This window comes from Colletotrichum spaethianum (assembly GCF_022836535.1).
Source record: "Colletotrichum spaethianum MAFF 239500 DNA, contig63, whole genome shotgun sequence".
Classification (NCBI taxonomy): domain Eukaryota; kingdom Fungi; phylum Ascomycota; class Sordariomycetes; order Glomerellales; family Glomerellaceae; genus Colletotrichum; species Colletotrichum spaethianum.
Window position 1 is genome coordinate 112,119 of NW_026054833.1, and position 26,983 is coordinate 139,101.

Below are 26,983 nucleotides of genomic sequence, written 5' to 3' on the forward strand. Positions count from 1 at the left end.
TCCGTTTCGGTGGGCGGACTCGATTGCGAAAGGTTGTCGTCCTCTATTCTCGAACTGACCTCTTCCATGGTCACTTTGAACAGGTGCACAAGCAATGAAAGAAAGGCAAAAGGGTCTTTGCAATAAAATGGCGACAATGTAAACCCAGGATAATGGTTTACTACCCAAGTCTACTATCGCTGGTTTGTCGAGGAAAGGGAGTCGTGTGTGTGTGTATGTGTGTGTGTGTTTGACGCCGGGGGATCCTTAGACATAGCAAAGAGCACCTGCACTACTGAGAGTCTGCACAAAGGGTACCAAACAAGATTACTTGCCAGGTAAGACAGAAACAAAGATTTCCTTGGCGTCTAGGCTTAGATTGCAGAGAATTACAGCATAATCGCGTACTAAGAAAAGTGTGGCGGGACTCTAGTGTTACATAGTAACACCGACCAACCTCATTGCGAACTGTACATAGGTGTGATGTAAATATGTTGAACACCACATACCTCTGCGCTGATGTCCGGTCAAACTACCCCCTAAGATTCTGTCACGACGGCGGGCATGTAGCAATGTACAGCTCGGTGACAAGGTGATTGAGGAATAGTCGCCAGCAGGCTCTCCGGCAGACTTAGCTCTTACTCCGTATCTAGGGGCTAGGAAGGTTGCTGGAATCAGGCTGGCCAATCGTAGTCGGCATACGGACAATTTATTTTGGTGTTGACTGAGTCACGGGGCTCCAATTGAGTACCGAGACCATGAAATGGAGGGTGAGCACCAGTATGCCTGACGGAGCTAATCTCCATCCGGTGAGCCAGAGGCCAGGGAGTCTATGGATTAAAAATAGAAGTAGGGAGGTACATGGATATGTCCATCTCAGGATTCATGTCCGCTGCATCTGCTCCGTGACAACTATATCGAGAAGGCCGGATCCTCCAATGATTGAATGCTTAAGATACGCGCAGTACACCGTAAATAGTACCGCATGCTGATAGAAAAACCAATCAAGTAACTAAGCAAGACCTCATGGAGCCGCCTGCACAGGGGTAATGAGAGCCAAGACTACCACGCTCCAAGCCAGCCTCCTCCATGTCATATCAAGTGAGTGTTTTCGCTTATATTTTCTTTTGCTGGTTTCATTACTAGCCTGATCGGTTCATCACCAAACGGCCAATGCATCTGGATGACAGGGGTTCGTTTTTTTTTGGGGGGGGGGGGGATCTTAAAGAATGTCAGATCACTCTCTAATCTTACACCCTATTGTTTCCTTATCTTGACGGCACTTTAAATCGGAGAAACTCTCAGAGTCGCCATGCCAGGTTTCTCGCCCTACGTATCGATGGACTATCGGACATTGGGCTTTGCGGTCGATGTAGTCAAGAGAACAGGTCATAATGTTATTCACCTACCAGTAATAGCAACAGTCCCCCACCAGCGCGGAAGAGGCTATCAGTACACCACCGCAAACGTCCATTGCGTCATGAACTCGAAATTTGCCCATACCTGATCCGCAAAGTGACCATCATCTGGACTCTCGCGTTTTGAAGTGACCGTAATCTCCGTTGTATTTCCCAACAAGTGTCCGCTGACCCGGCTCACTTGGTGACCCTAGATGTCTTGGTTAGTCAATGGCAAAAACATACGCAATATATCTAGGCAAGAAATGACTGACAGCAGTTCACCCTAAGAGATGCGACATTGAATATCAGCTCTACCTCACAGTAAAGTTTCTTCACTCTTGGATTGTAATCTAGTGGTTTGTGAAACTCGATTTTGCAGAGAAAGTCGTCTGGTTAGAATGACACGCTGGTTAGCAATGAATTACTCCCAGCTTCGCACCCTCCGGGATTTGGATATGGACGTGTCTTGCCATGACTGGGAAACCGCTGGCCTCTTGAGTCTTCCGAGACTATGAGTGTAACGTGCGGCTTTTCGTTATTTTCGCGGAACTGTTCCAAGAAACAGGTATACCTGACAGGCTCCTCGCCAATTTTGTCACCCTGAAGCTCCAGTGAGTATGTGTGAGCAAAAGAGAGAGATCAAAGAGGGGCGAGAAATGCACCGCACCAAACATTTACTTACCTTTTGGATTAACCACTTGACTTCTTCCTTGTATCGACTGCCTCCAATTTTCTTCACATGGTTGGCTTGGTTGGCTATAAAATGCGTCGGGTAAAACTTTTTGTACGGTTTGTATTCTAATATGCCGTAGTTGCCGTTGCACCTCTGCGTCCGAAAGATAGTGTAGAGCCTGTTCTTCAGCAGGCCTTTGCATACACACAACTGCGGTTCCCCAATGATGCGCACTTCTGGCACTGGGCCTAAGGTGTCCTCTTGGTAAGAAAGATATTCGGTGATTCTCTGCGTGATGTACTCGGATCGGCCGAGACCTCCAGACATCAGGATAACCGAAACGTCGTCTGGGTCATTGTTCGGTGACCTGGAGCCACCATGATTATTGCCGCGATACCGCAACTCGTCTCGCGCTCGCTGGATCAGCTTATTCAAACCCGGCAACGTTTCAGGCCGACCTTTCCGGACGACTTGTCGGTCTTGGATGACCGTGTCGAAGATTGTGGCTAGCTCGCTCCTGTGAAGATCGCTCTTGGTTAGTTCTTGGACTGGGAAAAAGAAGAAAAAGAGTGGAGGATGTCCAGTAGCATCACTGACCACTTGAATTTCATCGACGCATTGACTACCCCATAGACTTGTGTGTGCTGAGGCATGTCGTTGGCACAAGATTGCGGTAGTGGCACCGTGAAGAATTGGTCGCTTCTGGCTTTGTCCAGATTCAACAGCCCCTTGAAGTTTTCGAATTCAGGCGAATCTCGCATCTTTCGAGCCATCTCTTTGAAATTCCACACTTTCTGTATCTTCGCTTCGTCGTGAAGACATGTCAGCTTTTTCACGGCCAGATCCTCGAAGCCGCGATCGATATGGGTGGCGCCCAAGTCTTCTCCCATAGGGGCACTCAATGGGTCCATCTCAAACTGCTTGCCTTGGGACTGTTCCATCTTGAGCAGGCAGAGATCCTAAATGATGGTGTCTGTCAGAAGAGATTCCAACAATCAGGAAGAATTTCCGGAAAAAAAGGATTAGCTACTGACCGTGGTGCCACCGCCGGCGTCAACTATCAAGATAGTCTTTCCGCTCTGCACGTTCCCCTAATGTTGGCTCATTACTTGTAATGTTCTGATTTTGGGACGACTAACCTGTACTAAATCTTCATGCGTGGCGAGAGCAAACGCCGCAGCAGCCTCAGGCTCTGTCATTCCAATCTTGACCACGCGCTTCTCACCTTCGAATCTGGCTTCTTTGGCAACCATCATTAGACTGTCGGCAACCATGCCCAAGGTTTCATTGGGTCGATTCCAGGTAGCCGGCACGCTGAATATAAACTCGATTTGCGCATGGTTCCAGTCCATCCCAATCCTCTGCAGCATTGGGGATAGGACTGACTCTATGGACGCGTACAGTTCGGCAAGGAAGGTTCGGTAGAGAACATGGGTCTCGGTATCATCAGAAATCCTTGGCCAAAACGGTGGAGGGTCACGGTCCTTGGATGAGAGGTTGGCGGGGAAGTCCTTCTTGAACCACTCGTAGAACTTCAAGTCTGGGTTTTTTTTGTCCTCCTTGCGGGGAAATCCAACAAATTGAGGGGCATCTTGCATGATGTCGTGGCCCTTTTCGTAACCCAACAAGGTGGGCACATAGTTTGCCTCATCCTCTTCACCGCCCATTTTCGGCCAGTTTTGAATCGCTTTGATGACACCAAAACTGTCATCCTGTCTAATCGTGTAGGCAACCTTGGTGACTGTTGATGTGAAACGACAACACTATGAATTAGCTCTGGCTTGTTGTGATGATGAGGAGGGGGTTTAGTATTACGCACAGCACATTCCGACATCTATGCCAACAATGACATCGGGAGCACGGTCCTCGTGTAAACGCCGCGGCCAATGGAATCGTTCCATGATTTCCATGGTGTGGTTTGGATCTGCGGCTCTCCTACACCTGTGAGGGATTCAAAAGGAAGCTGGTAATATCAGAGGCAGCGCATGAACAGACAGCTATCCGCCTTTGAAGGCTAGAATGTCTGCTTAGTGAACTGGTAGAGGTGCGCGCGTAATCAGAGCTCTCCTTGCAAAGGATTTAGGCACAAAGATTATTTAACAATACCTAGAGGTCAGTAAAGTCTCGTATCTTGTATGAACTCAGGTGCATGGGCACTTGCGGCAGAATGGGAATGGTAACATGACAGGGGCATCATACTGAGAATCAGTGGGTGCAACGGAAGTACATGTGGGTACTCGACTGCTCGTCAGGTCAATCGGGCTTACTGACAATGTCATGAGGTAGCTTCGAGCCATACCGTTATCGAGCAGAGGATTGACTATAGCAAATGAGTGAGGGGAGTTGGGAGGGGGCGAAAATGTTACTCAAGTTGGTGATGCTACTACCAGGAGATGGTATCAGTGACAGAGGAACAGAGAAGAGGTAGGAATATTGATACTCCATACATAGAGGTAGGGACAAGATGCAGGCTCCCCATCTAGCCCATGTCAGCTGCTTGGCATGGATATGCATGTACCCTAGAAACATAGTTTTTTGGCTTTTTTTTCTTTTGCAAACATGTAAGGATGGTGAATGGCCAGCCTGATCATCATGGCTTTGCCTTGCTGATGAAAGGGGAGTCTTGGATCCCCCGAGTCTCGCGCTCTTCTGGTGTCCCGGCTTGGTTGTTCCTTTGGCACACATCTTGCTTTCATCGTTGAAATCCTATCTCTGCAACAATCTCCGAGCCCAGATCGGCCAAGGTGTCGACAATGACGACGACGACGACGACGATGGCAGCTCTATCCTGCATTATTTCTTTTACATTGTATGATAAATCGATTAATACTACCCGCACAATATCAGACCCTGCCACTCCATTTGTTACGAGCTGGGGCGCAACAGGTGGCCACCTGGAATTAAGAGCCGATGCACCGACAACTTCCACACCGACGGCAACGATAATGCCATCGTGCATTCTTTTTTTTAAATTGAACGATGCTGCATCAACTAGCGATCCTAACCACAAGATTGCAATTCCACCCACTGGCGGCCTTGCCAATGATTCATTTGTTCAGGAATTCAATGCGGCAGGTGGCTTGTTGACATTGAGTGCCTTTCCACTACCAACTTCCACAAGGAGTTCTATATCATCAATTGCCACGTCGACAATTGCTTCAAACTCCACGGTGGTTTCTACTTCAGAATCTGCGTCAACAACACCATCCTGTGCTCCTACCGGAGGCTCCAACTGCACCTCTTCTGGCGATTCAGGACTGACAACGGGCCCGGCGGTCGGTCTGGCGTTTGGTTGTCTCTTTGCCGGCGCCCTTCTTGCTCTGGCCTTAGGAGTATTCTGCTTCAAACGATACGCACGACGCCATAATAGCAGCCGAAACCAAGCTGTTGGCGGCGTCATGCCTTTAGCGCCATCGTCATCCAACAGCTTGACGCGTTTGGTGGAAAAGCTCCCAGCGCCTATTACGCATACCCAGTTCGAGCAAGAAGCTTTGCAGTGGAACATCAGCATCAAAAACTACCTCGAAAACCATGCGGATCTCATCATTGACCTGAGTAGGGCTCGCGGTAAACCCTTTCTTGCGGCCGAGCAGCTGAGCGTACTGGCTGGACATGACGCACCCTGGCACCGTCTGTTACGCGACAAAACAAACCGGTATAACGCGATGCGTATGTTGATCGCTCGTATAATCGCCAATAGAGTCGATCCCGAGACCGCTGCCGAGACAAGCCTGCTTCCCAAGGACATCTTACGAACATACCATGAGATTGTGACTGGGGGAAAGCAGAATCGTAAGTTTTGTGTTGCTGCATTTCGACCTTAAGCTATCCCCCGTTTTTCTCAAGTATGCCCACTAAAAGCTAATCTTCTCTTCATCTAGCCAACGTGCCCCTTATGCAGAATATCTGGCGTGCCATGACAATGAACCTGGTATCGACGACGTGCCAGACATCCACCGCTGCCTCATTAGCGACCAGTACCTTGTTCCCTTCCATTCAGGAGACAGCAAAGACGATTCACGACGCTCTTGATCCGCTGCTTCTCCGTCGTTCCGAGCCCGAGGCAGCCAGCGAGGCCCACCCGCTGGTAGACGTCGTCGCCAAGGGCACCCTGTTGGGATTGCACATGTTTGAGCAGAGCAACCCCACGAGATTCTTTTGGCAACCCAGTGGCGAGCTGCGTGATCGGTCATCCGAGAAAACGTTGGTTGTGTTTCCCGGCATCATACAGCGGAGGATACAGCCGGGTTCAAAAGAGCCGAAGCACGAGACTGTCATTGTCCAGCCCGTTCGTGCTTAATGCTTCTCTTGTCGCTACTGTCTACGAAACAAGTCCACAACTTGCCTTTCTGAGTTATTACTTAACACGCATTGTTAATCGGGCCTCATCTGTAGTAATCTACTCTCTGTTTTGTGCCCATATGTCAATAATAAGTAAAGGATATTCCCCTTTTTTCATTCATAGTTTTCCTCCAACTTGCACAAACATCCTTCTTTGTCTTGTAATTTCTCATAAAAGTGGAGTGCCAAGTTACCCATTGAAGAAGAAAAGTAAAGGGGGAAAGAGGGTTTTGTGTGATATACATGGAGAGAAAAGAGAGAGAACGGACAAGACTTATTCAATCTGATCCACTGATTATGAATTAAGGTAACTGTTATGACCTCTCCCCAGGGAAAATAAATTGTCGCTTCCCCTACGTCTTCTCATTTTCAATGAAACATATAAACTCAATATCTTATTCTACTACCAAAAAAAAACTCGTCTTCAATCCTTATAGGGCCTGAGTGGGATCGAGCAACAACTTTCCGCTCTTCAGCCCTAGCATCTGCAAAAAGCCCATAATACCCACCAGGCCGGCATGCGCGGCACTCAACTCTCTCTCGAGACTTGCCATCTTTTTGTTGTTCTTTATTACTTTTGTGATTTTGAGAGGCGCGCCGCCGTTGTTGCTGGCGGGCATCTTGTGCTCGAGGTATGAGTTGAAGTCGAGCAGGGCCTGGGATGCGTCGCGGCGCACCTCTTGAATCCAGGTCGTGTGGTACTGGGAGCAGCTTTTGAGCGTCTCATCTACGTCCTCCTGCAGCCGGGAGACGTAGTTGAGGTCGCGGTGGACATTGCCAGAGAGGTTGACCAGAACCTTTGCGGGTATGAGCGTGCTTGCGCGCTGGCCGGATCTCTCCTGAGAAGAGACAGCCTGTGAGAATGCCTCGATGAAGGGGAAGCGGCTGGGTACTGATTTCATTGTAGTGGAGGGCATTTTCTTAGCTGCAGGCCGGGGGAGAGAGAGGCGAGAACTTATTTGCGGAAAAGGACAACAAAGCAACACTAACAATGGTCACTTTCAGGCTATGAAAATGTCGAGGGGTACAAGTGTGTGGCGTGCCTGTATATAGTAGACCACTCAGCAAGCGTATAGCTAAGGTGAGGACGAATACGTACGTCTCAGGCAGCGGTCGGTGAAACTACAGTCCCGGCAAAACCTTTTCTAGATGTACTCACTAGTACTGAGGTTTTGAGTACTTGTTGTGCTTACCTACCTGCCTATCTAAGAAACCATCAGCTCGAAGAATGCTGACCATGACCGATACGTCTTGGAGTTTTCAATTACGTTCAAGGACCTAATAAAGACAAGGCAACAACGGATATTTGGGGGGGCCAACGGGGTCTCGGCCGCGCCTCTATCCCAAGAACCCGCCCCCGATGGCCTCTTCGCAGGCTGTGTGCCAATAGAATCCAACCCAGCCACGCTGCTATTACCATTTCCGTAAGATCATCTGTCAGCTCCATCTGCCGTCTTGATGTGAGTTGCTAACTCTTGCCCAGCCTTGTAACGACGGCAAATTGTGTCTCGAGATATTGGTTCCGTCTAGTACCTAGTTACATGGGGCTGACAAGGGAGGACAACCCGCATAACCATGATGAAATCAAGTATAATTAGCGCCCGGAATCCAAATCAGCCTTCAAAGTCCTTCGGATAAAGCACCATGCAACCGTGCCGGCTTATCTCATTGGCTTCGACCCCATAGAAAGGCGTGCAGGAGGGTTGTACAAGGCTCCGGGATGCAGCTGACACGACCGACCCTCCAATTGATAAGCCTTGTCTCTAGGATCAGTCAAAGGAGGCACTTCAGGTGAGCTATATCAAGGCAAGGCTCGGATACATCCTGGGTGACTCTGCAGTAAGCTATCTCCGTATGGAAATTACCGTGCCGCATCTCATGCTGGCCGGCATCCTTGATGGGGTGGGGGAAAAGTCCGTGGCGTACACCTAGGGAGTGAATTCGAGGAATAGGGATTGCTGAGCAGATGATGCTGTCATACTTTTGTAACGATACTGTGTTCAAAGAGATGGGTGGTGGGTCCTAATTTTGGCTGCTGTAAGCAGGCAGGGCAGGTAAAGACGGAAACGTAGCCTGATGGCAACAGCGGTTTGTCAATGGAGATACCCAAGAGACCTGGGTGAGACTCGCTTGTAGCTTGCATGTGCAAGGTCGGCAGGCTGTCAGAAGTAGGAAACCAATTGAGATTAAAGCTGATATATTTACTGGGCAAGCCCCGCCAGATCATACGTGGAGGGATGCATCATGCAGGACAGAAGAGTCAACAACACTGCGACAACATTTGACACCAAACATCAACATGCGTTCAACGCAAGAATTAGCAAGCATCGGTACTCCCATCGTCTATGAGGGACCAGGCGATGATTGGTAATACTTGCCCTCCCAGTGACTCACAAATTATATATTTCACCATTGTTTAACTCACTACTAGGCCCGTCATTGCAGTAATGGGCGTGACGGGGGCCGGGAAGAGCACCTTCATATCCGAGCTTGCCAGCAGCAACAACGTCATCATAGGCCATACCCTGAAGTCTGGTACGTAGCGCAGGGCCATGTTGTTTGTCTCTTCTCTTGTTTTTTTTTGTGTTGGTTGTTTGGCGTGCGTACTCTGACTCGGAGCTATCGTGGGACAGAAACGAAGCTTACAGCCGCCTACCACTTCGATCATGAAATCTATGGTCGGATCGAGCTCCTTGACACGCCGGGTTTCGATGACACTTTTTCTGCCGACACGGAGGTGCTGCGTGAGATTGCCGCCCGCATGTCCAAGATGTACAAGGACGGCAAGAAGCTTGCGGGCATCATTTACCTGCATCGCATATCCGACAACCGCATGACGGGCTCGGCTCTCCGGAACCTGCGCATGTTCAAGGAGCTCTGTGGCGAGAACGCGTACAGGCACGTTGTTCTGACCACGAGCATGTGGTCCAAGGAGGAATTTTGCGTGGCGAAACGGCGGGAGCACGAGTTGATTGGCGATGGTGGCTTCTGGGCCGAAATGGCCGCGAGGGGGAGCCCTGTCCGGCGGTGGCATAACCGCGGTTCGGCACTTGAGGTCATCGACCTGCTCATGTCGGAGAGGCAAACACACGGCCCTGCCACGCTGCAGATTCAGCGCGAGCTCGTCGATGAAAAGAAGCGTTTGGAGCGTACTGCGGCAGGTCAAGAGGTGGACCGCGAGCTGAACAAGATTCGCGACATGTTTGAAAAGCAACTGCAGAGTTTACGCGATGAAAACAGGATTGCCATGGACGAACAGGACTTCGAGTGGCAGACGGCCCTGCGCGAGCAAAGGAAAGAGCTCGAGAATCAGCAGCGCCTCATCGAAGAAGGGCAAAAGGCCATGCAAGTGAGCCTCGCCCAATTGCATGATGAAAACAGGGAAAAGTACCGTCGGGAGATATCACGGCTCAGGGACGAGTTGGAAAGGGCAAAGCTAGCCGCAGAGAGGAAGGAGGCAGCGATTGAAGCAAACGCAAACAAGTATGATTCACTACTAGAAGAGTTAGGGGACAAGACAGAATCGGAACAGAACGACAAGCGTCGGAAGGAGTTACGAGACACTGAAGAAGAAAAGAGGAAACTTTTGGGGGAACTTGAGGAGAATAAAAAGGAGCAGAGCAAGCTTACCGCATGGCTCTTGTTGCTTGGCCACATGATTGCAACAGCTACAAGTATAGCAGTGCAAATTGTTGTTTAGATTGCCAATCCGGCACATCCTGTACTAAATAACTAATACACAGTACGTATTTATATCTGTTACGTGGGCATGACAGAATTAGGCAAGGTGGCAGCCTAACCCTGATCAAAGTAGGGTAATCTGGGCGAATGTCGAATGCGTACCTGGGACGGACTTCGTTAGCCAAACATGCAAAATATAATGACTTATAAATTTATCACCGAGCAAAAAGGCAAGTCGGCAGATTAGGGGAATTGTCCAAAGACACATAGAATTGATAATTACAACAAGGGATATCTTGTTAACTGACTTAACTTGACAAACCCGTCGAAGGTATAAACTTAACAATCACCCACACTGTCCCACTTTCGACCAGGTTAGACTGCTGCATTGCTTACTTCAACAGTTTAGATAGGTATTCACCCTCTACACTACAATATTCACACCTAAGGCCTAACGCGGACGTCGCCCAGCAGCCGCAGCAGCCGTATCCGGACTACACACTGTGACATTAATCGTGCTTATACACTAAACGCTTATACAGGAGGCACAATTGTGTCACAACAGCCTACTAAAGTACCAATCAGCGTACACCTTGGCATTAGCTCACTTTCTATTGCTTCTGGTGCCTGCACAATGTCTGAAGAGGTGAACAAGCAACACAGGGTAGCTAGGAGCGGCAACCCGCCGTAGCAGGCTACCAATCATATTCTTGCACATGGCTAGTGGTGCTTGGTATCCTCGCTCTTACTGGCTTGGTTCGGTGATGATAAGGCCATACTCACCAGACCTCGGGTCAGCGACAGCTGCTGCTGCAGCCTGATTTTGCCTGAGAATGGAATTCCTTCCTCCCAGGTCTCTCCATCACCCTTGGCCGAAATGGCGTCGATTGGCAGTTGATGAGAAGATGCTCCACTCGGTTCGATTTGTCGTATTGCTGAGCATTAGAGGTGCTGCACGAAGGTCCGCGAACCAATCCTTCTCCACGAAAGTGATGGTACTCTCTATGGCCTGTTGTTTTATGCTGAGTGAGGCAGCCACGACGTGCACGTGGCTGCGCAGCGCGGGGTTCTTCCACCAACCCTCGAAGTCGCCTTGCACCAGCCCGCCGGGCCCAGGTTTTTAGGAGTGTCTTCAACAACCACCTTTAAACCTAAACATGGGCCGTGTGCTGCTTATGACAAGAATCACAACCCTTAATCGACGCAACTCGTCATACCGACAATACACTACCATGGAGCCTGTTGGCTTGGCCGCCGGTATCATTGGCCTCGCCGGTCTTTTTAGCTCTTGCCTAGAGGCTATCGATAAGGTGCAATCGTATCGATCATCCCGGGCTGATGCACGCGTGCAAGACACCTTATTCAACGCTGTCAAGGCTCGCTTCGAGCAATGGGGTCGCGCTGTTGGGATTGAACATGGGAGACTGTCGGACAACCATCATCAGGCGCTGGATAATAGAGCCATATCTGCAGCCGTAAGTGCCCTCTTACGGGATATCATCAAATTTATCTGCGATGACGGCGATGCGATGCTACGGCGCCCAAAACAAGTCGTCGCCCGAGGCGACGACTTGTCGGGCTCGCACCAGTTGCGGACCTGTCATGGCGCGCCGCCTGAGTCGAGACGCTGGAAGCTGGATTGGTCACTTCGAGGCAGAGCAGAACGTATAGAGCAGGTCGACTTGTTCGGAAGGCTAGTGCAGGAATTGCATAACCTTGTGCCACCAGTCGCCGCACAAGATACGCGACTAGTACACAAACAAGACACAGCGTCGACGGACGCGTTCATGAATGTGTTAGGTAGGTATTCCGAGCATGGTCGAAACTCTTCCACTAACCATGACAAGGATCATCCTCAGACCATGGTTGGTCTTCCGAGTGGCAGCAAGTCCTGGCGCGAGTTCGAGGGGAGATTCGAGGCAAGGGCCAACCTAGTACTTCTCAGTCTGGAGCTAACATCATGAAGCCGAAACACGACAGGGAATCCACTCGTGGCTAGGCCACCGCCTCCCGAACGAACTCTACCATAATTCCCTTCAGAGAAGACTAACGGGCACCTGTGACTGGATCTTTTCCCAACCAGCATTTATACAATGGGCTGCCTCAGGGTGCACGAATGCAAAACTGCTATGGATCAACGGACCACCAGGATTTGGGAAAACGGTACTCTGTGCCCGCATTGTCGAGCACCTTTCCTCTACCTTCCAAACACCCGTAGCTCACTTCTTCTTTTCGTCCGACCAAGAGACCCGCGACGACCCTTTCTTGGCCATACGATCATGGATCTCTCAGCTTATGTCTTACAACACGGACGCGTTCGAATACATCCGTGAGAGGTGGGAGGCAGATGTGGACTCAGTCGCGACACGCGCAACGTCCATGACGATTTTCGCGAGGCTGCTCCAAATTATTCCTGGGTGTATCTGTGTGATTGATGGATTGGACGAATGTACTTCTCGGGATACTTTAAGCGACTCGGTCACGGCGTTCCTTCGCTCTGTTACGGACACTATCGCTGGAACGAGCACCAGAGTCCTCCTAGTAAGCCGCAACGAGCCCATGATCCGTCAAGCCCTGACAGACACTGCGCTTAAGGGCTTCGCAGAGCACAGGATATCACCCAGTGATGTACGTCAGGACACCGCTGCCCTTTCCAGGGACATTGTCGACAGGAAGCTGCCAAAAAAAGGCGATGATGTCCGGTCGTTACTGTCTGAAGCAATGACCGAGCGGTGCGACGGGCAATTTCTCTGGCTTAAGCTGCACGAGGAATCTCTGAGAAAAGGCATGAACAAGAAACAACTCCAACAGGCCATCAAAGAGAGCCCTACCGGACTTGATCGTCTCTACGATCAGACTTGGACTAACATTACTCAGTACGGAGAGCAGAAGAGATTGCGCGCGTGTGCTCTCCTGCGCTGGGCGGCTTTCGCAATTCGGCCACTCAAGGTTTGCGAAATTACCGAAGCCGCGCTTATTGACGATGTCGAAGACTTGCCACTGGACGATCTCCCTGACGCTGTGGACGAGGATTATGTCGAAAGTGAAATCGTTGGTCTTTGCAGCCCTCTCTTAGAGATTCGAAGTGAATCATCAGACTCTTCCATAAGCCAACAGACGGTGTATCTGGTACATTTCACTGTCCGTGAATACCTTCTATCCAACCTCCCACCGCCGAGTTGGCTTCAGCAGAACGAGCACCTGCAAGCATCCCACGAGAAATTACAAAACACATTGCTTGCCAAGGCTTGTCTTCACTACATCAGCTTCTCCCGAGTCTGGAACGACAACACTCTCGAATCGCCAGTTCCCAACGGTGTGTCTTTCCGCAATTACGCCGCCACTTCTTGGCATCACCACATGAAGTCTGGTTACAGTGACGATATAGAAACTTCTAGGCTTGTTGTCCGATTCTTTAGCAGAAGCAACCCAAATTGGGTTGCATGGAGGACGATGGTGGAATCAGAACATGTGGAAGAAGAACCTGTGTTGGCAGAGATAGAGCAACCTGGCCCTTTATACTACGCTGTGAGTCTTCAACTAGTAAATCTGGTCATTGACCTTGTCAGGGAGCAAGGCTGTAATGTGAATGAGACTGCCAGCTTTGGAAGCTCGGCACTTTTTGAAGCTTGTTCCAATGGCGCTTCAGACATTGCGGCTGTGCTCCTCGAAGAAGGAGCCCAAACGACTATCGCAGACAAAGATGGATGGACTCCAATACACGCGGCATCGCAGGGTGGCAATATCGAAGTGGCCAAGCTACTACTCGAGAAAGGGGCCGATGTAAACGTCGCAAACAAAGGCGGAGGAACTCCAGTGCAGGTGGCATCTTACCATGGACATATTGAGCTGGTTAAGCTGCTTCTCGAGAAAGGGGCCGATTTCAACGTCGCAAACAAACATGGAGACACTCCAATACACGCGGGATCGCAGGGTGGCAATATCGAAGTGGCCAAGCTACTACTCGAGAAAGGGGCCGATGTAAACGTCGCAAACAAAGGCGGAGGAACTCCAATGCATGTGGCATCTTACTATGGACAGATCGAGGTGGCCAGGCTACTTCTCGAGAGAGGGGCCAGTGTCACCATTGCAGATGATGATGGCTGTACGCCGATTCATCTAGCATCAGAGAATGGCCATGTCGAGGTTGCCAGGCTACTTCTCGAGAGAGGGGCCGACGCCACTGTCACAAATGAAACTGGACAAACGCCAATGCATGCATCATCGCAAAATGGCCATAGTGAGATGGTTAAGCTGCTCGTTGGCAAAGGAGCTAATACTACCATTTCTGATAAAGATGGATGGACGCCCCTTAATTTAGCATCATCTGACGGCCATCTTGAGGTTGTTAGGTTGCTTCTCGACAAGGGAGCAGACATCACAGTTGCTAATAAGGGCGGATGGACGCCCCTAAACTCAGCATCAGACAGCGGCCATCTTGAGGTAGTTAGATTACTTCTCGACAAGGGAGCAGACATCACAGTTGCTCAAAAGGACGGATGGACGCCCCTTAACTCAGCATCAACTAACGGCCATCTTGAGGTAGTCAGGTTGCTTCTCGACAAGGGAGCAGACATCACAGTCGCTGATAAGAAAGGATGGACGCCCCTAAACTCAGCATCAACTAACGGCCATCTTGAGGTTGTTAGGTTGCTTCTCGACAAGGGAGCAGACATCACAGTTGCTCAAAAGGACGGATGGACGCCCCTTAACTCAGCATCAACTAACGGCCATCTTGAGGTAGTTAGGTTGCTTCTCGACAAGGGAGCAGACATCACAGTTGCTCAAAAGGACGGATGGACGCCCCTTAACTCAGCATCAACTAACGGCCATCTCGAGGTTGTTAGGTTGCTTCTCGACAAGGGAGCAGACATCACAGTTGCTCAAAAGGACGGATGGACGCCCCTTAACTCAGCATCAACTAACGGCCATCTTGAGGTAGTCAGGTTGCTTCTCGACAAGGGAGCAGACATCACAGTTGCTAATAAGGACGGATGGACGCCCCTAAACTCAGCATCAGACAGCGGCCATTTTGAGGTAGTTAGATTACTTCTCGACAAAGGAGCAGACATCACAGTCGCTGATAAGAAAGGATGGACGCCCCTCACCTCAGCATCAGACAGCGGCCATTTTGAAGTAGTTAGATTACTTCTCGACAAGGGAGCAGATGTCAACGTCCAGGGTGGTGAGTGCGGCAATGCTCTTCAAGCTGCTTCATTAGAAGGCCACAGAGAGACCGTCCAGATGCTCCTTAGCAAGGGCGCAGACGTCAACGCACAGGGCGGCAAGTACGGCAACGCTCTTCAGGCCGCTTCATACGGAGGATACACAGAGATCGTCCAGATGCTTCTCGACAAGGGAGCAGATGCCAACATCCAGGGCGGCATACATGTTAACCCTCTACAAGCAGCTTCGTTAGGAGGCCATCAATTGCTTATCGAGACAATCATCAACAAAGGAAAGGTCGACGTCGATTCAAGAGACTGGCGCGGTCGATCGCCGCTGTCGTGGGCAGCTGAATACGGTCACGACAACGTAGTGAACACACTCATCAACACAGGAAAGGTCGACGTCGATTCAAGAGACGGGCACGGTCGATCGCCGCTGTCGTGGGCAGCTGGAGAGGGTCAAATTGCTGTTCTTAGAACTTTTCTCGACTTGCGAATGGGTATTACAGCAATACGTAACGACGTACGGACACCGCCAACCTGTAACTCTGACAACGGGCAGTCTGGGAACATTTACCAACAAACGACGAAGCCACCTGCTGTACCAACTGACGACGACCTTGCAGCAAATAAGTTCCCTGAGTATGGTGTCGACGCGAATTCAAAGGATATTAATGGTGCCACGCCAATTATATGGGCCGCAAGAGGGGGCCATGAGGATGCGGTTCGTCTCCTTTTGTTCCAAGCGAGCTTGAATCCAGATTCTCGCGATAAGAACGGCCGTACAGCACTCTCGTGGGCCGCTAGTAAAGGACATACAGATATTGTGCAATTGCTCCTTGAGAACAATATGGTGGACATCAATTCACAAGACCAGGATTGTTACACGCCACTGGTGTGGGCTATGCAGAAATCTCACCTTCGAGTGGTCAAGGTATTACTTCAGGGTGGAAGTCAAATACCAGACATGATCAAAGCCAGCCTGGCTTTTCAGGCGTTTTGGTTGACTCCAGCAAACGATTTCGACAACTTTGTGACCGACATTGATTACGTCGAAGATCACGACTTGTTAGGGCTTCACGCACTGTTTTGTCTTCCTTTGGCATGATCTTAGACGATTTTTGCAAACGAAAGTTATAGGACCAAAAATCAAGCAATTTAACATACCGTCTTGCTACGGAATCTGCGATCATGCGGCTGCGGCATCTCGAGATTGCGCTTTGGGCGGGTTTACCTATGGGATACGTGCAAGACTTACTTTACGAGCACCGCCATGTCGACCAGGCCCGACTGGAAGGGTTTACCACCAAAGACATAGCCCATATCGATCAACAATCCCAAGTGTACTGGCGCAGGTGTTTGACGGAATAGTGGAACGGGGCAGGGTTTTCTGCTTCCATCGGGGTGGTCTTTGCGTTGCTTTCTTTTGTTTCTTAGCTAAGCACAATCTGGTCAGGGACATAGATAGAAACCTCTTTAGCTTGGGAAGCCTAGATTAGACTTGGGCAATCAACACACGCTTAACCGACTTTTCTGTCCTAAGAGAGAAGTAAGGGAACATCCTTTCTGTCTTTCGCGATGACTAACACCCTGATTATAACTACACAAGAACCCTGGGGGTCTCTGCTTTACTCATTGCGTCGCGGGCAAGCTTGATCATGTCAGGTTTGACCTGATCAAGATAGCTGATTCGCGATTGGCTGAATGCATCTTGCGTAGCTATAGAGGGAGTTTGTGGTTGCTCACTGCACCGCACCGCTCACTATACTCCTGATCACCCTGCACGCTTCCGAGAGCCATACAGCACAAGAGTTCTGGTACATCAGGTTCGATCACATCATCTATCACTACCACTAGCATCGACGAAAGGCTTTCCAGCAGACGCAATGGAGACCGCTCCACCATCAAGTAGACCTTTCTCTCTTTCAAGCTGACCTTGTTGATTTTCGTGACCTCTGCTTCTCACCAACGCCCGGAGATTTTGCGAGAATTTATTGATTTGGCTGCAAATTTCTCTGTCATGGCGTTCACAAAGGCAGTACAGTGGATTTATTCTTACCTCAAAAGCGCCTGGTCTTGCTATGGGCAACCCAGGTCCGAAACATTGGAGAAGTTGTTCTTTTCCCAGAGTCTCTTCACATCCTCCTTGACTGCCGAATCCGTCGTCATGATCATCGTCACATGTTGGTCCCGGTTCCCCGCTAGCACGGCGATAAGGCCCAGCCCACCGAAGCCTCGCATGCGACCATGCGCCGGGAGCCCGTCCCCATGCCTGTCTGACGTAGCCCGAGTCTCGGATCCTAGAAAATGCGGACCGATCATTCGTCGGCTCCCCCAACCATGCGTTCGTCCCGGTGGATGCCGTCCAATCTGAGGGAGCGGGCGTCGAGCATCGGCAATGATGTGCTTGCTTCGGCTTCGTCGCCGCCAGATCCAGCGACTATCAACTGCCCGATGCATGCTCTACGCCTCCCGGTACGGGTGCGGTGTACACCGTTCTCGTCTAGCTCTCCGCCAAGGATCTCTCGATGATCTCGGGAGAAGGGCACGAATGTGCGAAGACCCCTCTTTCTTGGCACCCTGTTTCTTTTCTTAGACGTAAGCTCGGGGACCTTGAGGACTCGGCGGCTTGGACGACATGTTCGCCTCTCGTGAGGAGACCAGTGCAATGCACGGTCTATCAGGAACCAGAACTAGAAACCCCCTATGACGGGCGGCGAAGCTCCAGACCGGTTTCCAGTCCCACGAAGCTTGTTTTGCTCGCCGTCGGAGCTTGGGTCGCTTGGTCTCGTTCTTATCTGACAGCCCAGCGCAGATTGCGTCGTTGGGTGGGGCCGAGCCCGACCAACGAGGGATCGCCGCTCAGGCAGGTCCCCCTTACGATGTGCGTTCCATTGGGATTGTTGGTCCCTGGAGGGTGGGCGATGCAGAAGTGCCGGAGGCGTTGACGGTCGATGACGTAGGGGACCTCGTCTGTCTTTTCGCATCCGAAACTGGGAATTTGCGGGCTTTGGGGTGGGGGGCTGTGTGCAACCGTCACACATGGCGGCGGGATTAGGTCATGGTGGGAAGCTTTGATGGGGAAAGCGGGGGAGGGGTCGCCTTGCAAGCTTCGTTCGACCTGCCTGCGCTCCGGGATGATGGAAAGCTTGGCCCTGGTGAAAGGTGTATATAAAGAGTGAATAATTCCTCGGCAGAAATAGTGTAGAAGGACAGAACATCAAGCTCATTCACAACTACAATACAAACTTTTTTACCTTTACCACCAACAAACAACCACATTTCAAAATGGATCAGCTCAAGAACCTCGCCAGCGGAAGCAAGGGCAACACCAACAACGCCGCTGCTGCCGGTCAGCAGAAGCAGGACCCCCTTGACAAGGGTGAGTTGTGTTGTGCTCAGAGGGATAACTGAGGACTCGATATTGACAACGAACCTTAGCCTTCGACTTTGGCTCCAAGAAGGCCGGCCACGACTTCAACCCCAGCACCGACGAGAAGATCACCGACGGTGCCCGCGGTCTCTACGAGAAGGTCACCGGGTATGTGCTTCCCTGCTCCACGATATGCCCGCGATGGTTTGCTAACCATGCTTGCGACTACAGATCCAAGGTCAACTCCAAGATCTCCAACTAAGTGTGCCAATAATGTATCGGATATGATTGTTATTACGAAGACATGGGAATAGTATCATGAGCGATGATGCTGTAGCATAGAACTACACAATTTAATGAACCATTTGTACTTCAATAATTTTGACTCGTTGGTGAAATATGTCCAGCGTGATGTTCTGTGGCTATTCGTGATTCTTCGACACTCGGATCCATTGCTCTCGCGGAAAGGGGCATGTGATGGCTGGTCATCAAACTCGAGGAGAAGCGAACACTGTCCAGAAGTCAGATTTCATGCATGATTCGTGGTCTTGCTACTAATGAAGTCAATTCATCAAAGTCTCATATCCCGAGGTGTGTTCAAGCATGGCCAATCTCTCTATGAGACTGGCGGCTGCATCTCGGCGGGATAAGCTATCACGAAACCAACGAAGAAATGGCGTATTCGAGTGACGCGCACGCACGGAATTTCCATTATGCCGTGTGCAAAGGCAAACCCAGAGTCTGATGGCAGCATGGCTAGTCCATTTGTGAGGTACCTTCGGAACGGTACCTAGTCCGTCGAGGCCAGCCAGTAAAGAATGGGGTACATGTTCAACTCTCAGACGTAGGAGCACGTGGATGGGGTGCAGTTGCTGGGACATGGCGGCCGGATGAACTGCCCGGGGGGTCCGTCATCATGTCGACATTGCGCGCCCACAAGCTGTTCAGGGAGGGCCGGTTCATGTAGGTAACCATATCTTCAGGGCATTGCGGGGTACCGTTCTGACAGATACTTGGTGAGGAATCACCAGAATAGCATCGTACTTGTCTACTCTTTTTATCTCGTTCCTCTCTTATGATGTGCTTGAGCCAAGATGTCTAGTCTGATGGGAACAATTGGCACTCATAAAAGATGCTTTCAATTGACCAACCGAGTCCCAGAGATAAGGATCGAGATGGACAATGTCGGATCAAACTTGTGGCAATGTCAGAAGAGCAGGCTGGGGAACGATGCCCCAAAGCCTGTTCGTCCTAGCTGACTGCGCGCCACGCAATTATCGTGAAGCTCCGGGCTGGCTGGGAAGAATCCTGCGCGGCAGATGGCATGCGGCACCTCATTGGAGAGAGCTGCTCGAATAACGTGCGATACGGAAGACGGGCGTGGGAATTGAGTTTGGACCGACAGGTGAAAAGGGGATGAACTGCCTCTCCTCTGCGCGTGCATTCGGCAGCTGGCAGGTTGACATTGATTCATTCGAGGTGTGCAGTGGACGGCGACGCCCCTATCTCCTGCATCTCGCGGATCGGATGGAGTCTGTCGGGGCGAGCACTAACTTACCATGTACACTAATAATCGACAAGCTCAGGAGGGAAGGGAGCTGACGGGCTGAAAGACGAAGAAGGGGAAGGACCCACTCGGCCAATGGCGTGCAGCGTGCCCGTTTGCGGCAGGACGGGCAGATCAGGGGAAGGTGCAACACAGCGACATCCGGCCCCGGGAGCCATGGCGAGCTCCGTCATTGGCCGTTGGTTCTTTTCGGCATGCGCCATGGCGGCCACCGTCGCTGCCCGTAGCCACAAGTGAGTGATTGTTTGTGTGAGAGCGAAGACAGATAGAGAGAGAGAGAGAGAAGGAGCGAGACAGGAACGCATACTCCGCACGATAAACGCACGATTCACACAGCAAGAGCTTCCTCCACTTGGCAGTCCCGATCCAGCTTGGGTGTCACAGCAACGAGAGACACCGGAAAACAGGGGTTGCCGACGGAGACCAGTAGTGAGTAGCCTGGGCTTTTTTTGGTGGCTCCAGGACGCCCGACAAAGACGGTTAGTGGTCGAAGCTACGCGGATGCCCAGGGGGGGCCAGGGGGGCCAGGGGGAAAATCTGCTGCCCGTTGCTGTTCGAGGTGCCACTTTCGAGCGCATCTCCCGGGATAGCCAGTCATTGTTTTTTTGACGGGGACCCGACAACGAAAAAGCGAGAGTACGTAGCAAGAAAGAAAGCGAACGGGAAAAAAACAAAAAACATGGGCGCCGAATGCTTGGACAAATCCAAAGGGACCGAGCGCAACGACACCTCCGTTGCGTGGCTTCCAGGTCGTGTCTGGCCTCGATCATAATCCCCAATCAAGCTGCAGGTTTGTGTAGCATCCACGCAAATCCTTCTACCTAGTCATTCCAGCAAAAAATTCGCGAGTGTCCCTTTTTGTTTCTATTTTCCTCGGACTGGCTGAGTGTATCGTTGTACCTTCCCAGTCGGTCGCACTCCCTGCCTTCACACCTCCTTCTTCTCTCAGCCCAGACCTCCAAGGTCGCAGTGCAGTGCCGTCCAACAAGAGAAGGAAGCACCATTGCAGGTACGTGCTCTCTCTTGTCTTGCCCGTTGTGAGTGGCTGCACAGTCTCCAAGTTCCATGTATCCCTCGTGTGGTAGGTGTGGTGTGGCATCCATGTTCCATCCACACGTCCACGTCTGTCTGCATCCACGCACATGCTCCGTGCGACACGTCGCTGTCGTTGCTGCCGCCGCTACGCACTGCTACGCCAGATATACGCCCACGGATGCCGTCGAGGGGCCGTGGGAAAGGGGAAGAAAAAAGTCTGACATTTCTTAGCTTCTCGACTCTATCGACCCCATCAGAGGCCTATCGCCAAACGGGGCATACTCCGACCGATTAATCCATTGATTGTCCCAACCTACGACAACCCCCCCCAAAACCCTCTCCTCCTCTCCACCACCACCACCACTCACGACCCGAGCCTCAAACCCAAAACGGCCACCCGTCCTCTCAAGGACCATTGACGACCGGGCGAGACAAAGAATCGATCCTCTGCAACCAACCGAATGCATCCTCCGACCCGCGCAGCCATCATCCACCATGGAACGTGAGGAGAAGCGGCCCTCGAGCCCACCTAACCCCGATGACGGCGACAACCGCCCGACTACCGCCCGCCGCGTAGAGGAGGAGGACGACGATGCCTCGCACCTCGTTCCTTCAGAAACAATCGCCGCCGACGAGTCGCGAAACACTCCCACCGGAAACCCCCCCGACGACGATGAACATGGTCAAGAACACAGCCACAACCACAACCCCGACACCGACCAAGACACCGGCCGCAAGACCCCCTCCAAGCCCGCAGCCGGCCCCGACCCCTCAAACGAATCCATGCTTCCTCCCCCGCGGCCCCAGACCTCCGCCGTCCCGGACAGCAGTTTCGTCGAGGGCGCCACCTTTGACGACTCGCGTCATGGCGACTCCCTGGCCGAGTCTGCCGTGCGCGCCCACCTCCAGGACGTAGAGTCGAGCTTCGTCTCGCGCCTCTCTCCCATCCCGACAATAACCCACGAGGGCACCGATGACACATACCTCTTCGACGGCGCCGCTTCTGCGAGGTCCCCTGCACCCGCGAGACACGCCCCTGCAAGTCCCAGCCCAAGCCCCCGGCTGAGATCCGAAGCGAACCATGAAAAGTCGGATGCCAACGACCTCTCCGAACTGCGACCCCAAGACTCCGCCTCTGCTGATGTCTCCAACACAACCTCCTCCCTCGAAAACATGTCCTCGTCCCCCGCCGCCGCCGCCGCTGCCCGTACCATCTCCAGGGCGCTGTCCAGCGCGAGCAACCGGACCGACAAGCAATCGCTTGGGCCGAGCCCGGCCGAGCACACGGACGAAGAGCCCTCGTTTTCTCGCGCAGAGTCTGCTGCCGACTCGATATCTACGACTCTGCGCAGCAAACGGTCCGACGGAAGCCTTCGTGGAGGTTCGGTCGATGCTGGCAGCACGCCGGGACACTCCTTGAGCTACGGCACGCGGCCCAAGTATCTGCGAAGCCGCGTCACCAGTCAGCGGTCCTCCGTCTCCTCTTTCGTCACCAACCCCGATACCCATGATGATCTTGAGAGTGAAGCCACCGCCAATATGGGGGCCGACTTTGCTCTGCAGTCCGGTGGCGCTGCCGCCACGTCAAGCTTGCCTCGCAGCCTCAGCAGCATACTGTCGCGCTCCGTGAGCATGGGCAGCATGGTCTCTGGTATGGACGACCCGGAGTCGTTGCCAAACCAGCTCGAGACGCTTGACGAAGTCGAGAACGGATTCACGCCACGACGGCCAACGCGGAACGACGACCTCTTGGCCACGCCGAAACCTTCCAAAGAGAACCTCACCGCCCCCACCGATACCGTCATTGCCCGCCATGTCAGGAACGTGCATGTCCCCGAGTCCCTGGCCAAGGAATACAGAACCAAGAGCGGCTTCGTGACCCCCCGCAAGCCCTCCGATATGCCGCTCGGGGCTTCTACGAGATCGGGTAAGAACCTGACCCTCAAGGAGCAAAGTAGCACGATCGAGCGTCTGTCCAAGGAGAACTTCGACCTCAAGCTCAAGGTTATGTTCCTCAGCGACCGCCTTGACAAGCTGTCTGAAGAGGGTGTTAAGGAGATGATCTCAGAGAACGTGGAACTCAAGACGAGCCTCGCCGTCATCCAGCGCGACAACAAGGCACTACGGAGGAGGGTCAAGGAGCTGGAGAAGCAACTCAAGGAGGACCAGGACCGACCCGGCACGGCGAGGAGCGGCGCCTCATCAAACGACAGCTCCTCCGACCAGGATGCTCAGGAGCGCGAGGAGGAACTCATGTACTTGCGCGAGCGTGTCGAGGAGTACATCACCGAGATTGAGAGGCTTCGCAACGACAGCATGGCAAAAGAGGCAGAGAAGCGCAAGCTGAGTGAAGTGGTCAGGTCGCTGGGCGAAAGGACAAGCGGCAACCTCGGTAGTCAGGAGGAGGCGGATGTCTGGAAGGATCTCCTTGAACAGGAGACGGCCCGACGCGAGCAGTCTGACGAAGATAACCGCAAGCTTCGCGACGAAATCTTCCGTATGAAGCAAGAAATGAGCAGCGGACACGGCGGCCTGCACCACACGACCAACATCTACAACATCACTAAGAAACCAAGACAGACATCGCCCAGTCGCCCCGTGTCTGGTCTTTCGGGAGACCTCGAGACAAACGGCGGCTTCAGTGCCGCCAGCACGCTGGTCGATGAGCTGCGCAGGGAGAGCGAGCAGCTGCGCCACGAGAACGCCGAGCTTAGGCGCGAGGTTGGAGCGCAGACCTCCATGCTCACGTCCAGGAACCGCGAAAAGGAGCGCCTTTACCAGGAGATTGAGGATCTGAAGATGGCACAACGGCGAGGAGGCCCTGCACCGTCGACGATTGACTCCCTCCTCGATCGCTCAGCATCGCGGGCCGGTGCGCATCACAGGTCCATGTCACGCGTGAGCGCCAGCAGGACGCAAATAACCGAGGCCGACGAGCTGGAGCGCGAAGAGCTGGAGAACAAGCTCGCCGAGACGCGCGACAAGATTAGCGAAATCAAACTACAGAACCAGGAGCTCCAGCGTGAGCTCGAGGGGTGCATGGCCGACTTTGAGACGGCAGTCGAGGGCAAGAGGCAGGCAGAGGAGATTGCCGTCACCCTCCAGGAGGACCTCGACAACGCCATGAACGACCTCGTGGCGTTGCAGGCTGAAAGGGACGAGGCGCTTAGAGAGCAAGCCGACATGGAGACGGAGTTTGAGGCACTGCGGAAAGAGGCGCAAGAGGAGATTGACGCGCTTGAGGGCGAGGCCGACCAACGAAGCGACGAGATCCAGAGACTCCAGCTGGAGCTCAACGACAGGACGGAGAACTTTGATGCACTGCAGGAGGAGATGCGCAAGATGAGCGAGGCATTGGTGGGATTGGAGGACGAGCAGGCCGCGAAGATCCGCAGGATTCAGCAGCTGGAGCAAGAGCTCGCGGACGCTAACAAGGAGTCCGAGGAGCTGGAGAACAAGCTGCTCGAGTCGAACGACAAGGCACAGCGCCTCAGCGTGCAACAGGAGTCTAGCCAGGGCGAAATCGCCTTCCTGCGCGAGGAGCAAGAGGGCGACAAGATCCGCATCGGCGACCTCGAAGCGGCACTCGCCAACACCGAGCAGAGCCTGCGCGACGAGCGCGACAGGGTCAAGGAGCTCGAGCAACGCCTTGCCACCGAGCGCCGGCAGCACGAGATGGTCTCGAACCAGGAGAAGGAGGAGGTGCAGCAGTTTGTCAACGAGCTCAACCGCGAAATGTCGGCGGCCAAGGACGAAGCCCGGAGGTTGCGTAAGAGTCTTACCTCGCGCGAAGTCGAAGCGACCGAATGGAAGGAGCGGCTCATGGAGCTGGAGAACAATCTCAGAGAGGCACTGGGCGATCTTAACGGGACGCGTTCCAGCCTACTCAAGGTGAGCAATACGGAGACTCCGCACGTAGTTCGCGCCACTGACAAAAGCAGTCGATTGCCAAGCTCCAGCGCGAGCTCGAGAACACCGTCCGCGAGCTGGACACCACCAAGGCGTCACTCGTCGAGAAGGACCGCCTCATCAAGCAGCGCGACGCACTGCTTGAATCCCACGGCCTGGAATCTCGCAAACTTGCGGGAGAGCTGGAGAAGGAGAGACAAGCGCACCGAACGACCAGGAACCAGTTTGAGACATTCCAGACGAGGCATATTCACGTGTCCAAGACGGCCAGCACGCAAGAAATGCGCATCTCGGAGCTCGAGACAACGCACGCTCAGGACAAGAAGAGGATTGCGCAGCTCGAGGCGACGTTCAAGGACCAGCTCACCGAGCGCAACAACCTGCTGCTGGTGCTGTGGACGCGGCTTTCGGCCCTCTGCGGCACCGACTGGGCGCACGACAACAGCCTCATCAACGGCCGTGCCCTACCCTCCTTGGAAGCCGTGGCCACGATGCTGCCCGGCTTCAGCAAGAACCTGCTAGCGGCGATCAAGACGATTGAGACGATGGTGGGCGGCTTCTCGTCCCGCATCAAGGGTGTGGAGCGGGACTTGTGGCGCGAGTACCAGAGCCTCGAGAACAACCTGGAGACCCGGACGAAGAAGCTGGAGCGGTTGGAGACGATTGTCCGCAACAGCATGACGTCCGGGACTCTGGGCTCGTACGAGCAGGCCAGAATGGCGCGCCTGGAGGATGCCTACCGCCAGCTCAAGGTGGAAAACGCGACGCTGCGAACCGCCCAGGACGTGAGGAGCCGAGCCGCCTACCCGGCAAGCAACGATCCCAGCGCGGCCGTCCCTGAGCCCGCCAGTGGCAGTCCATCCCCATCTATCCCCACGGGACCTCGCGATCGCGAACGAAAGCCGCGCAAGGGTGAGCGGGCGTCCACGATGACGCGCAGCGTTTCCAGCCACACGGTAACGTCGACAACGCCCGGGTCCGTCAACCACAATCCCTTCGAGAACACAGTTGCAGAGAGAGATCCTACCGACAACCGATGGATCTTTAAGCTGCGCGACCTCGAGAACAAGCTCAAGGCGGAGCGCGAAGGACGCTCGCAGGACCGTAACGCGGCCAGGCAGCGACTGGGCGGCCTCGAGACGGAGAACCGCGATCTCAGGAGCGAAGTGAGCCGCATACGCAGGGCCAATGGGCAGTTAGGAGACAGCTGAAAGGAGACGAGGGGGGCGAGGGGCTTAGGTCGTTTCGTTTGTATCATTTTCTCACCGTCTGTATCATTACTAGAGCCGGAGTGGGCGGGCGACTTCTCTTGTGTCTTGTTTCTTTCTAGCACTTTTAACGTCAGCAACGAAGGATGGTCTTCGCTGGGGATTTGGTGGAGTTTGCGGACAGGCCGCCTTTTGGGTACAATAGTCTAATACCAAAGCCTCTATCTGGCGTTCTTTGGCAGGTCGGATTGACCATGACAGTGTATATGTCGATGCTATGATGGTCGCGTCCCGCACTCAGTGGTCCATCTTCTCACTTCTGCGCCACGAGCCGTGACCAAAGCGTGCCCATCTACCCCAATATTTCCCCGAATTTTCCTTCGGGGTTCCCTCCGCCGCCGCCAGCCCCACCGCGCCTGACCATTTGCCGCAAAGCGATTCGACCACGCTGGGTTAGCCTGGGGATCTGGAGGGGATGCATGTCATCATGTGGGTGATCCCCAAGCGTCCCCAACGTGCCGGATGGGCGGGGCCCCGCGATGGCGCCTCGCGCCACGCTCAACGGACGACGTGGAGTGCATTCTGGCAGCGGGATGCCGTGTTGAGAAGCCCGACGCTGCGAGTGACGGCGTGGGAAGCGGCTTGCTTG

At 53.0% G+C, this 26,983-nt stretch overlaps 7 protein-coding genes across 7 annotated transcripts; 5 read left to right on the forward strand and 2 right to left on the reverse strand.

Moving 5' to 3' along the window:
- Positions 1-1,428: 1,428 nt before the first annotated feature.
- On the reverse strand, positions 1,429-3,962 carry ColSpa_12415 (uncharacterized protein; the record flags this gene model as incomplete). Its single annotated transcript, XM_049278627.1, has 7 exons — positions 1,429-1,587; positions 1,805-1,888; positions 2,062-2,569; positions 2,650-3,011; positions 3,087-3,143; positions 3,192-3,793; positions 3,872-3,962. 7 exons carry the CDS (start codon positions 3,960-3,962, stop codon positions 1,429-1,431), a joined length of 1,863 nt encoding a protein of 620 aa, XP_049134584.1.
- Positions 3,963-5,450: 1,488 nt separating this feature from the next.
- On the forward strand, positions 5,451-6,352 carry ColSpa_12416 (uncharacterized protein; the record flags this gene model as incomplete). Its single annotated transcript, XM_049278628.1, has 2 exons — positions 5,451-5,844; positions 5,934-6,352. The coding sequence occupies 2 exons, from the start codon at positions 5,451-5,453 to the stop codon at positions 6,350-6,352; spliced, it is 813 nt and encodes a 270-aa protein (XP_049134585.1).
- A 472-nt stretch (positions 6,353-6,824) lies between these two features.
- On the reverse strand, positions 6,825-7,310 carry ColSpa_12417 (uncharacterized protein; the record flags this gene model as incomplete). Its single annotated transcript, XM_049278629.1, has 1 exon — positions 6,825-7,310. One exon carries the CDS (start codon positions 7,308-7,310, stop codon positions 6,825-6,827), a length of 486 nt encoding a protein of 161 aa, XP_049134586.1.
- A 1,530-nt stretch (positions 7,311-8,840) lies between these two features.
- On the forward strand, positions 8,841-10,093 carry ColSpa_12418 (uncharacterized protein; the record flags this gene model as incomplete). Its single annotated transcript, XM_049278630.1, has 2 exons — positions 8,841-8,928; positions 9,042-10,093. 2 exons carry the CDS (start codon positions 8,841-8,843, stop codon positions 10,091-10,093), a joined length of 1,140 nt encoding a protein of 379 aa, XP_049134587.1.
- Positions 10,094-12,795: 2,702 nt separating this feature from the next.
- Positions 12,796-16,350, forward strand: ColSpa_12419 (ankyrin-1; the record flags this gene model as incomplete). The annotated part of the gene is made up of 1 exon (XM_049278631.1): positions 12,796-16,350. The coding sequence occupies one exon, from the start codon at positions 12,796-12,798 to the stop codon at positions 16,348-16,350; it is 3,555 nt and encodes a 1,184-aa protein (XP_049134588.1).
- Positions 16,351-18,530: 2,180 nt separating this feature from the next.
- On the forward strand, positions 18,531-18,877 carry ColSpa_12420 (uncharacterized protein; the record flags this gene model as incomplete). The annotated part of the gene is made up of 3 exons (XM_049278632.1): positions 18,531-18,624; positions 18,684-18,783; positions 18,847-18,877. The coding sequence occupies 3 exons, from the start codon at positions 18,531-18,533 to the stop codon at positions 18,875-18,877; spliced, it is 225 nt and encodes a 74-aa protein (XP_049134589.1).
- A 2,835-nt stretch (positions 18,878-21,712) lies between these two features.
- ColSpa_12421 (anucleate primary sterigmata protein B) lies at positions 21,713-26,337 on the forward strand (the record flags this gene model as incomplete). The annotated part of the gene is made up of 2 exons (XM_049278633.1): positions 21,713-25,108; positions 25,159-26,337. 2 exons carry the CDS (start codon positions 21,713-21,715, stop codon positions 26,335-26,337), a joined length of 4,575 nt encoding a protein of 1,524 aa, XP_049134590.1.
- Between the last annotated feature and the right edge of the window lie 646 nt (positions 26,338-26,983).